The sequence below is a fragment of the Lepisosteus platostomus genome, chromosome 12 (assembly GCF_059453375.1).
Source record: "Lepisosteus platostomus isolate fLepPlt1 chromosome 12, fLepPlt1.hap1, whole genome shotgun sequence".
NCBI classification, from domain to species: domain Eukaryota; kingdom Metazoa; phylum Chordata; class Actinopteri; order Semionotiformes; family Lepisosteidae; genus Lepisosteus; species Lepisosteus platostomus.
This window is the reverse complement of record NC_142622.1, coordinates 11588918-11601113: the sequence shown is the minus strand read 5'-3', so window position 1 is coordinate 11601113 and position 12196 is coordinate 11588918. Positions and strand designations below refer to the sequence as shown.

Here is a 12196-nt window from a genome sequence, read left to right as displayed (position 1 = left end):
TAATGACCAAGTTGTCAGCAGCGTGTTCTCTCTCCAACCCGCCGACCTGCATAGATTCTACAGTCAGAAAAGACAGTGAGCGATGAGAGTAGCATCTAGACATGTTCAGTGTCTCAGGGACTAAAGACAGAGAGACTGACAAGACGACCATGATCAGTCGATCTGTTTTTCAGCATGCCGAGACCGAGCAATGGCAAAGCGTCAGAACCCACACCAGTGATCCAGGACATCGGCTGCAGTACTTATGCCAAAGTTACATATGGAAAAAATAAGAGCAGTTGTTTTATGCACTGTGAATTTTAAATTGGTTTATATAAAAAAAACTCCCACACTTTATTTATGGAAAATGATGGAAAAATAATCAGTTTTCACAAAAAATGAAGTTAAAAAAGGAACATTTGGAGAAAAAAGGTGGTCTTGGCCGGTATCAAAATTTCTGTCTGTCCTATTTGTCAGTGTGATGCCAAAAGGGTCAAATTAGAAGTTTATAATATTTTGCATTTGCTTTTCTTGTTCCGACACCTGTTAAGATAAAGCATTAACTTAAATCTATCGACTCGTATTTCGCAAGAGGTTGTTTGCTGAGAAAAACAACTCCACGCCCCGCCTAGTCTGACAACTCCCCCCAGTGACAGCCCTACCTAGTGGGCAGGCTCGCCACAAAGACTCAAATGTGCCTCACCTAGTGCACTGGTAAATAAACGCGAATGTGACAGCGAATGGGATTAACTGCGGCCAACAGGACACACCGGTCCGTTTGACATCTGTCTGATAACCCGAAGAAGTGTATTCCTGGGTTTCGAACGGTTTTATCGCGTAACCACCCAGGAATGCATGTAGTCTGATCCTTTTTGAAATGCAGCAGTTGGAGTGTTAGGTCTGCACAGCACAGTGTCGTGGTATCGAATGCAAAATTAGAATCCGCAAAAAACTGTATGCTTTATAATAATATTTACCTAGTATAAAGCGAACTGTTGAGAAAAATAGGGTTTCTAGTACTGACAGACGTATGGATTGTGGAATGCTACTCTATTATTACCGTCCGCATAGATCCACTGGCTGCTAGGCTGGTGATTTTTTCTTTAATTCAGTAATAATTTGAAGCTTTGCGTTTTATTTTTAGACATAAAATTGTAAATTATCTGTTTGATTGGTGGGGTGAAGTGGCTAATTCAAAGCGATCGTCTTTGTATGGGTTAAGGTGGCTCGGCGTGTAATGATAAAGAACATTTAAAAATGAATATCTCCGCTTTTGTCAAGTTCAGCCTGCCTCACGAATACAATATGTAGGGTACTTCCACTTTTCAAATCGAAGCAATACCTGGAATGTTAAGGTAAGTGTTTAATTTAAAACATTTGTTTACACAATGGAGCTGTCTTTGACAGAACATTGATAACCCTAGTTTGCTGTATTTAGACCGCGCCTTTAATCCCCAGAGCATTAATGTCATTTCTTAAGTCGTTAATAGACGAACGAATTTTAATAAAGACAACCGACGGCGCAAAGGTAGATTTAAAGGAAACGCAGTTTTTTTCTATTAATAATTGCCGTGCTGCATGTTAAAAACGTGAACGCCTTTTCGTTAACACCGCACGGTATTAAAACACATTTGGCGTGATGTATGTTTAGGTCTTATCTTTGTGAAGTTGTCTCTTCTGAGGCGTAACATGTTTTAACCGCGTTTCTTAGAAACAGGTCCCTAGAAATGGAAGGAATCGAGCACGCCATGCAGAAGAAGGCTGCAGAGCTGGAGCGCGTGGCGGAGGTTCTGGTCACTGGGGAGCAGTTGAGGTAGGAGGAGCTCTTCCGCGCGCGTTTGACTCGAGGAGCCGAGGCGACGCAGTGGGTTCAGCCCCTGAAACGATACAGCATTTCCGTTTTTGCTTTTCTTGAACTCTCGCATGTGCACGGTGAAATACGACTTTGCATTGCACGACGACCGGAGCTGGCGATTGTAGTTTGTTTTTTTTTTTGGGGGGGGGAGGATGTGCGGGCCCAAAACATTCACACAAACGCGTGACAAGCCACATCTTGAAAGAACACCTGTTGTTTTGTGAAATGTGAACAGGGCGCTTGTCGTGCACAAGGGAAGCAGCATACTGACTTGAGGAGCTCAGGTTGGGAATCCGGGTGTGTGAGTTTGCAGCACATTCACAAAGGGCTGCCTCACATCACTATTCACCCAAACTCTCGCTCTTGGAGAGACCAGGGGTTGGCGACAAAATGGAGACCATACAGTCATTTCATAAAGTGCACGATTTTGTGCTTAATTCTGAATTTGTCCATCATTTTTTTTTCCTATACCGTCAATTCATTTATTTTGTTACCGACACCAAGACAATGTGAGAAATTGTGACTGCAGTTCCCCTGTATATTAATGGGATGTTCCTACTGGTTCTTCGGTGAAAATCTTCATGCCTGGTGGGTTTCCTGACCAAGCACTCGGGCCACTTCAATCTACTCTTCATGTTCTGGAGACGTAGCAGGTTTTGTCCATTACTCGGGCATAGACCCCAGTTACTGTACCCAAGTTTCAGATAACAGTCTGAAGAGGCTGCTGGTATGAAGAGTTAAAACACTTGTAAAATGAAGTGCTTGTCAGTAGGTCACAAAAAGAAATTTAGCATAAAATGTGTGAAGTAGTTCACTGTATGTTAACTTTGGACTTGCAAAGTTTACTGGTTCCTTTATCTGTTTAATATATATTTAGATATTATCTCTGGATAGATATATACTGTATGTATAGATATTGAAGCATGGTGCTAATATTTCCACTTGAGAAGTCTTGTGGCACGTTTATCTAAACCATAGATGAGCAGTGTTATAATAGGTAACAGGCTAACCGCACGCAAACATAAAAGAGTCAAACAATCATTATCTTAAGTTCAGAACAAGAGGCAGCAATTATTAACACAATTTCACACATAAAAGTGCTTCAGATAAGAAAAAAAACATGTTATTTCCTTTAATAAGCAACTTTAAGCACTTTTAATAAGGTGATTAAGTTACCCCATTTTGAATATAAAACAAAAAATATAAAACACCGCTCAGGCTAGCTTTGTCCAGTGTGCAGGTGTGAAATGATAGTGTGAAAGAGTTCAAAGAAGAAGTCTAGTGGAAGCAAAGCTTGTCTTATCCTCTTCTTGGTGTTGCCTTCTGTGTTTCTGCAGATAAGAGATACGATTGTGGGCTTCAGCCAGAAATTCCTTTGAACCATGGCCACCAATCCAAATGCTGTGACAATTAAAAAATATTCAATGTTAAGTGTTTTTTTTTTAGATTCCTGAAAAATGGACATGCTGTTTTATAACTTTTCTCCATTTTTTAAATTTGGCTGAAGGCCATGCTGCTAATTACATAAGTAAAATTGTTTTCAAACTACGACATGGTTATGTTTGCTGAAGATTGGAAAATAAGCCCAATAACATCAGTGAATTAATTGCTGTCTCAATGTCACGGGTTACAACAGAGACAGCTTCTGAAGACCGTGGTTTGAATTTAATTTAGGAATTATGACATTTGCTGCCAAGCACACTCCCAGAGAAAGTAAAGCTGCAACAGCTTTGACCTTTCATCTGTACCCTTTGTTTAGAGAAACACTTGCAATTGGATAAAAATATAAAAATAATAGAGGGCATCCCTTATAGTGCCAAACAGCCAAACATAAAGAAATCAAATATTACATTCATGAATTTACAGGAATTTCCAGTTCTTAAAGGTTATTAAAACAGATTATGAAGTTTCCATATAATGTGCATTACACATCTATTGTTGATGTTGATCTGTTGGTATTGTTATGATCTATGAACTATTAACATAGTTGTAAAATTTGGAAAATTAGAAGTAACAAGCATAAAATACTAAGGAAAGGAGAAGTCTGAGTGTTTGTTACCACCTTTAGTTTTCATGAAAATATATACTGAGAACTGAAAGTGAAGTCATTTCCCTTTGGAGCCTGTTTGGAGTCTCTAACATCTTTTAAATTAATCTCCATGCGGATAAGCCTGTGAGTCAAAAATATGTTGTATAAGCTCAATTGATCTTTTTTATTTTAGTGTACAGTGAATTAAATTTGATTAAAGCTCCATAATACATAGGTAACATATAGTATACAGTATATTGTGTCATATTTTCTCAGACAGCTCATGCAAATAGGAAAAAATACTTTTCTTTACATGAGAAACCTTTCTTTTGCTTGTTAAAAAGGGTATAAAGCATCTTCTGAGTTCATTGTCATAGGCAGATGGAACATATTGCAGACTTTTGAAAAGTAAAAATCTGTTCTCAGATTACACAATGACTTGGCTCCCCGTGGTCATCAGATTGACTCTAAATTTAGTGTTCAGTGGCCAAGGACTGGGTGGAGTTGAGATTGTGAGGAGAACCCCAGATACGAACTGGCTGTGTGAAAGTGTCTGGGCTTGTCATGGAAGTCGATTTGTAGGTAAAAGATCACTGAGAGGCTGAGGTATTTACCTGGATCACACAGTAGTTATTGCAAACCATATCTTAAAATAACCATATCCTTCTCTTAACGACAGACTAATGTTCTTTTAAATTTTCTCCATTCATTGGAAGTTTCATTTCACACCTCTCTGCACCCATTCTGACTTCTCACACCTCTTGATTGGCCTCTCTTTCTGTCCCCTGCTCCCGCCTCTCACTCCTCCTCCCTCCCAACCTTTGTTCTCCCGCTACTTTACCTTTGCCTACTGCCCTGTCTCTCTCACACCTGAAGAAGGCTCCACAGCTGAAACGTTGTGTTCTCTTTCTTCTTTTTTCAGCATGCAATAAACCTATTACTTGTTCCTTTGCAGCCTACACATTCTGACGTAGCTACCCACCTGAAAATATATCTTAAAATGTTCCTTTAAAGTAATGGATTTTACTTCCGGATTTTTTGGAGGCGAGAGTGGTTACCCCTGCTTGAAAACAGCAGAGAATGAAAACAGAATATGGAAATGATTTGACAAATTACATGGTGATATTAACGGGAGCAACACCTGCTGTACACAGGCTTCAGCTAACCCGTTAATATCACCATGTAATTTGTCAAATCATTTCCATATTCTGTTTTCATTCTCTGCTGTTTAAAGAATGTTGCTGGCATGAAGAGTTAAACACCCATAAAATGAGGTGCTTGTCAGCAGGTCACTATCACATCTTTATAGAAGGAAATTTAGCATAAAACGTGTAGTATAAAGTTTACTGTATGTTCACTCTGGACTTGGCAAGTTCATCAGTCCCTTTTGAACAGAATGCGTCTTCCGTTAAAAAATTTGATGACTTTATATTTGCTTTTCATGCAAGAGTTAGTCCCAGTGCTTTGAACTACTAGGTCAGTATCATAGGAAAATACACAGTCTGAGGCCCTTTTGTTTAGAATGGTTTCCAAATTTCTGTGCACATTTTCGTGAACTTTTTGATTTCCTGATTTCCAATCAGGGGTGTTGTTTATACTAGTATTACTATAAATACCCTACTATATTGTTGCAAGAAAGTACATTATTACAGTATGTATGATTACCAACATACTGTAGGTAACAACAGCTGATATGGAACATTAAAAAGTCACATTTGAATAAAAAGAAAACTTTACATTTGTTTAGCTTACTCTCATATGTGACCTTTTGCGCATCTGTTTATAGTTGATGGCATGTAAGAGCACAGTCAGCTAATTTTCTTTACACGAGACATTTGCTACACCTCAAGGGACCTCACGATATTTAGCAGCTGGAGCAGAATTTTAGTCTTCTGTGTGTTAAAGGCTAGCTACATTTTTCTGTTTTTTTCTTTTCCATTTTTTTTAAATAGCCACCTACAAAAGCAACGCAACAGAATTAACAGCAGTTTCCAAGAGCAAATGTATACATGCCATAATGTGTTTGTAAAACGCTAAATAGAAATATATTACTTGCTAAATTGTGTTTTGATTTTAGCAAGCTGGGCTGATGGTTTTATGATTTGTATTATGAACAGCCATTACAGTCATAGCAACCAATGTTTGGTTGTCTTTTTGCTGAATATATAGTAAATTATTTTTTCTTTCCTTGTACACAGTGTACAAGAAATTAACATTGGATGAATCAAATCAAACATTTTGCTTGTTTAAAATAATTGATAAAATAATGTGTCCAGAAAAACTTTTGACTTTTTTTACTTTTTTCATAGACTAATAATTCAGCTTGTGATTATCTTTTATTGTGTATTTAACCTAAACAAGCCACATTACAGATTGCAACACAAGTGATGCACTCCTTGTTCATTTTCTGCCACAGCTACTTGTTAGTCTTGCTTGGTTTAATATTTATTGAACTCCCCAAGGTCTCTTAAGTTACAAACACCTGATGAAACATGTTGACTTTGGATCCTGGCTCATCAACTGTTTGTGGCTGATTAACTTCATGGAGCATTTGTCACATCTGTAGTGAGATCCATCCAAGCTTAACTGCTTTATCCAAGTCAGGGTTGTAGGGGAGTCTAAGCCTAGCCCTGCAAGCAACTGGCGCAAGGCAGGATTCACCCTGCTAGGCTGCAGTGCTAACAACTGTGCCACTGTGCCACCGTATCTGTCTGGAGATATGAATCAAAATTCATAACATTGCATACCTGGAACACTGAAAGTTGTAGAATGTTAAATAGAGGACATCTGTGTTTTGTCCATGTATGTCCTGAAATGCATAATAGACTATTTCCTTTCCTAATTCCGAAAATTAACCTTTTAATTAGAATGAGAAGATAAACCTTTTTAAAATTGACAGATAATGGAATATTTCCTGTATGCTTCTAAAAATATCTGTGTTATTGGCAGTATATTCTGTTAAGAGAATTAAATTCTCCCTTCTCCACCTGACCTGCTGTGTAGAGGGGCTGGTGACACAAAACAGCTGCTGTGGACGACCCTGTGGATGAAGTGGATCTTCTCCTGTATGCATGTCGCTATGGGACGAAAGCCCCTCTTAAAAGTGCAGAAAATGATTAATCAAACAAACAGGAAAACAAATAGCAGGTGGCACACTGGTCAGCATTGCTGTTTCACAACACTGGGGGGCCTGGGGTTCAATTCCTGGGGGTGCTATCTGTGTGGAGTTTGTGTGTTCTCCCCGTGTTCACTTGGGCTTCTGCCATTTGCTCTGGTTTCTTCCCAAAATCCAAAGTTACACTGGCAGGTCAATTGGTTTCTGGGAAATTTGACCTTGGTCTGAGTGTGTCTGTGTCTGTGAGGTCCTGCAAAAACTGGCATCCCATCCAGGGTTTATCCTGCTTTGTACCAGTTGCCAGGATAGACTCCAATTCCCATGCAACCCTGTATAGGATAGAGTGTTTAGAAAAAAGATGGCAAATTTGAGTATGAAAGTTTGTGTTTCTGAAACAACAACTAGTTCTTAACATTATGCATACAATATTTTAGGAAGTAATTTAAACAAAGTGGTAGGCCGTTTGAATACAGAATTTAGTATTGCATTTCTTTGCATATGTTGTGTGGTGAAAGTCCAGAGGACAGACTCAAGAATTGAAGCTGTACATTGCTGCACAGTTATTTTAAGAATATCCTGTTGAAAATTATGCAGTAGCCTGTGGGTTCTGGGTCATGGTGGGCAACTGAGACAGTAGCTGTTGATGTTACTGCCTTGGAGGAGCATATACTTACAATATATGCAGCACTTGGCTGAGCTATTCGGTTTGCCAGTGTTGCTGTTTGAGAACAATCAACCTTTTGTGAAAATGTTAAAATAGGACAGAAAATTAGGCATAGCTGTAATACATGAAACCACTCTCAGCTAGCATCTTTGACCACGAGAGGAAATTCTATGATATATTTAGACTACCAAAGGTTCCATATTAAATATTAATTCTTAAATTGAACACAGAAAGCATTCAAGGTAATGTGTGAATAAGGATTGTTGAAAACAGTTCATGGATAGAAAAGAGAGAGTATTAATAAGGGTAAATTCTCTTAACAAGAGGGAGATACCATCAGTTTTCAGTTATGCTTGGAAAATTATTCATAGTTGTACTTAATTTTTTACAAGGGTGTCAACGTGCAAACTGTTGTTTACCCAGATTTAGGGCCAGGATTACCAATATTACAGTGCTTAAGAGAAATCAACATGATACCGTTCACAGAGAGCGTAACCCCTCAGAAAATTAAACAGTGACTGACACAAGTCATTAGGTTCCGTGATACTACTCCAACATCTGTAAACTAATTGGACTTTTTTATTTTTACCTTAAACATATAAACATAAGAAGTCAAGCTGCATTTTTATAAAGATACAAAATGTACTTCCCAGAGGCATTGCCTTATGTAATAAAAAAAACCTATGGACCTGATCACCTTTATAATAACTATTACCACAGTATGGAAACACACTGTAATCTAACTATGGTATATCTGATTATTTCTCATTTTATTACGCTGCGGTTTAACGTGACATGTTGTTTTTTTTTCCATTCAGGCTTCGCCTCCATGAGGGAAAGGTTATTAAAGATCGCAGGCACCATCTCAGGACCTACCCCAACTGTTTCGTAGCAAAAGAGCTGATTGACTGGCTGATGGAGCATAAGGAAGCATCTGACAGAGAAATTGCAATCAAGATTTTGCAGAAACTACTGGACCAGAGCATCATTCATCATGGTAGGTGTGTTTCACAATTTTGTGAAAAGCTGCTGCAATGCTCTTACCTTGTGCCATTTTCTAGAAACGTACAAATTCGTCATTGTTTTTACATTCTTTTGGAGTTGCTGTGATGGTGTCCTTACTAATGCACAATATACAGTATCATTAGCATCAATTGTTGTATGTGCAGAAATATTGAACCTTATAATACCACATAATATGCTTATTATTATATGTGTATTAAAGCAGCTTAGTGATTATCTGAATTGCTTTATATTAGTCTTCAATGGACTTTCATAATGAACACACTGGTTTTCTTTCACAGATGTTTCTTTAGTTTTGAAAGAAAGCATATAGAACAAATGGAATATGATTTACACGTCATCTGACTCGACACATCTTATTTTTTTAAATACCATTCAATCATTTCTTAGTAGTTCATACATAACTAAAGAACAAGAACAGTTGACCCCTGGCCGAGTAAATAAATAAGTTTCACATATATTATTGTTTTTTAATATGGAAATTGTTTGGCTGCATAAAAAAGTAATACTTGCACTGGTTGAAATGGACACATTGATTTGTTAACACTATTATATTTATATGAAGTATAAAAATAACAACTCTTAGAGATCTGTATGCAAAATATATGCACTATAAGGATCAGGCCTCTCTTAATTGAACCGATTACTTGTTTATTTAATCAGTAGTTGTTGTCAATCTTTAAAACCATGTGACCTCAAATTTTACAGAGGTTCTCCAGGACCAGGGTTAGACACCCAATGTTTGATGATTGTCCTGTATTCAATGATATCTGAAATTATACTTTCTCTCCATCACAAAATATTTTTTCTGTCTATAAAAATGTTAGCATGGCACCTGTTCCCTTTTTAACTTGTACATAGAACATATGCTGCACTAGACCTGGGTTTGCAGATGAAGATCACTCATAACATCACAGATGTAGAGCACCCATGACCGATACGTAACTTACATGTTTTTGGAATGTCCTGTGATGGGACACTTCTGGGTGTATGTGACTGATGTGATCTTGGACTTTAGAGGTATAACTGTTCCATTGAGTACTCAACTGCTCCTACTCAATGATGATTCCCAGCTTGCTAGCAGTCTTAAGGAATTATTTAATTGTTTAGTTGATGGGCCTAACTACAGCAAAAATGTTTTCAGCAAGATTGTGTGGAGACTGAGATACCCTTGAAATGCATTTTCAGGCTTCCATGTGCAGAGCTAGTTCTACAGCCACTTTTCTTTGTGCTAGAGTGACCTCTGTGTTTCACAGTGTTTCTTTGATTAGTGGCTCCACCCGTTTTTGCTTTGAGCTAATTTGCTTTGAGTTTTTTTTTTGCGCTGCCTGTATTTGCCAGTGCTCTCAAGTTACTCTACCGGTTAGGAACAAAAGAAAGGTTACAAGCGAAAGGAGACCATTCGGCCTATCTAACCCATTTGTTAGTTGGCAGACCAAGGATCTCATCCAGCTGTTTCTAGTAAGAAACCAGGGTATCGGGTTCAACAATAATATGGCTGGGGTGACTTTTCCACACTTCCTACGAGTAAACCAGGTGCTCCTGTTCTTGAATCGATATTCAATTCTGTGACCTTTGGTTCGTGTTGCACTGTTCATTTTGACAAAATCTGCTGGCTTGCCATTGTGAATGTGTCTTTTGGATTTTGAATGCTTCTAACAGTAGTAAAGGCACTTTGTCAGTCAATATCAGACTGTGATAAGGATCCCCCCAAGCTGTGCAAAATCGCCTGCATGCTGTCAGGGGTAGGGTTGGGACTAGTCCGTCAGATTTATTTGAATTTTTTAGCAACAGCGATTCCTGTTGCTAGGCACTTGTAGGATTGCAGTGACATCGATGAGAGACGTGTTCCTCCTCCAGTTGGCCTGCTTACAATTAAGGCACTCTGGAATGTATACATACTGTATGTGCAGTGTGTATTTACTGGCAGATACATCTGCTCTGTCCTGAACAGTGCATGTCCCTGTGTCATTCTCTCCTCAGTTGTACAGGATGTGTAGCTACATAGCTGAACAAATTACAATTGGTGATTCCACATTGGTTGGGTATGAAAGTTTTAAAAAAACTGTCTGGTTAGAAAATAATGACTAGTGGAAACAACCATGAATCATTTTAAACTTACATGCTCTCATGCTCTCTTAAATTTGTGGAAGAAGGAAATGTCTCCATACTTTGAAGCTAGCAATAGATTGAACAATTCTGGAAGAAAAAAATATTGATGTGGGCTCTTTAAAGGAGCTATGGTATTGCATAGCACAGATACTGTATATATTTTTAGTAATACAATATGCGGAACATATCATTTTAGGGATATTGAGTGAAATCTCTGTAGTGTTTAGTATGTAAACAGTTTGTCTTGTTTTTCTTTTGCAGTCTGTGATGAACACAAAGAATTCAAAGATGCAAAGCTCTTCTACCGTTTCAGGAAAGATGATGGAACCTTCCCATTGGATAATGAAGCCAAGATTTTCATGCGAGGGCAAAGGTTATATGAAAAGTATGTTACAGTATATTCGATTTTCAATGGCAACTACAAAGATGACTATCAAAACAAATAATAGGTGGGGTCCACAACTATAATAATAACAATATAATTATTAATAATAATAATGCTTATTATTATTATCAGCATTAGCATCCTCGGGTACAATTCGTACATTCAGGTATGCTGCATACAGTGATTTGAAATTCCTGAAATCCACTGTAAATGTGTAATATTAGCCAGTCAATGTAACATTGTAATGATGTAGATTGAAGTATTCTGATTTTCTGTATCAATATTTCCATTAACCGTGTCTGACAACATATTTTTTGTTCCAAGTTTTGCTTTCATAGTAGGTACTATACGATAGTATAGTAGCCTGCATATTTTCCACTCCTCAGTCACGATTAGCAAAAACTATGAAGTGAGGAATCTTTTGTTTATTTTTTTTCTTGCATTGCTTCTCAAAATATACCATCTTCCCTTCATAGTTCCTTCATGCACTTCTAAAATATATAAAGTACAGACTGAAATGACTTTTATTTTTTTAAGTTGGTCATATTTATTTTACTAACACTCATTTTTTATTCTTGGCAACGAATCAGTTTTTGGAATACCATACCATATAATATGGTATCGATGTCTATACCAGTCTTTTTGTTTTCATAACATTAACTAGATGGACTGAGAAAAATTAAACCTCATTCATTATTCAGAGAGAAGCTCTGTTTACGGTGTTTTGGGAGACTTAAATTTCTTAGGAACAATCCACTAAAATGTAACATTAGTCAGGTGATTGATAATTATTGTAGTGAAACCCAGAACACTGTAATCCAAGTCATAAACATTTGCACTGTAAATTATATGACTATCAAGTTTGATTAATCTTTCCACTTTTAAATTATTATCAAAGTCAGTAGTATTTATGATGTTACTTTCTCATTTGTAAGTATTATATTCAGTTTTATGGACATTTTTGTTTGGGTTCAGCTTCATACTATGGAGTCTATAGTATAAAAGGATACTTTTTAGTTCATATCCTTATAGTA

The 12196-nt window shown here is 37.4% G+C and overlaps 1 protein-coding gene across 2 annotated transcripts in view; it reads left to right on the top strand.

Annotated features, from left to right (window-relative positions):
• deptor (DEP domain containing MTOR-interacting protein) overlaps window positions 1-12196 on the top strand; it is a 50659-nt gene that overhangs the window by 4633 nt on the left and 33830 nt on the right. The window contains exons 1-4 of one of the 2 annotated variants that reach the window (XM_088600975.1): window positions 642-1334; window positions 1691-1792; window positions 8461-8639; window positions 11039-11162. In XM_088600975.1, the coding sequence (XP_088457101.1) occupies window positions 1327-1334; window positions 1691-1792; window positions 8461-8639; window positions 11039-11162 (413 nt within the window). In that variant the 5' untranslated portion in view covers window positions 642-1326. Of the gene's footprint in view, window positions 1-641; window positions 1335-1690; window positions 1793-8460; window positions 8640-11038; window positions 11163-12196 lie in introns of those variants that run through there. The other variant, XM_088600976.1, reaches the window with a different exon arrangement.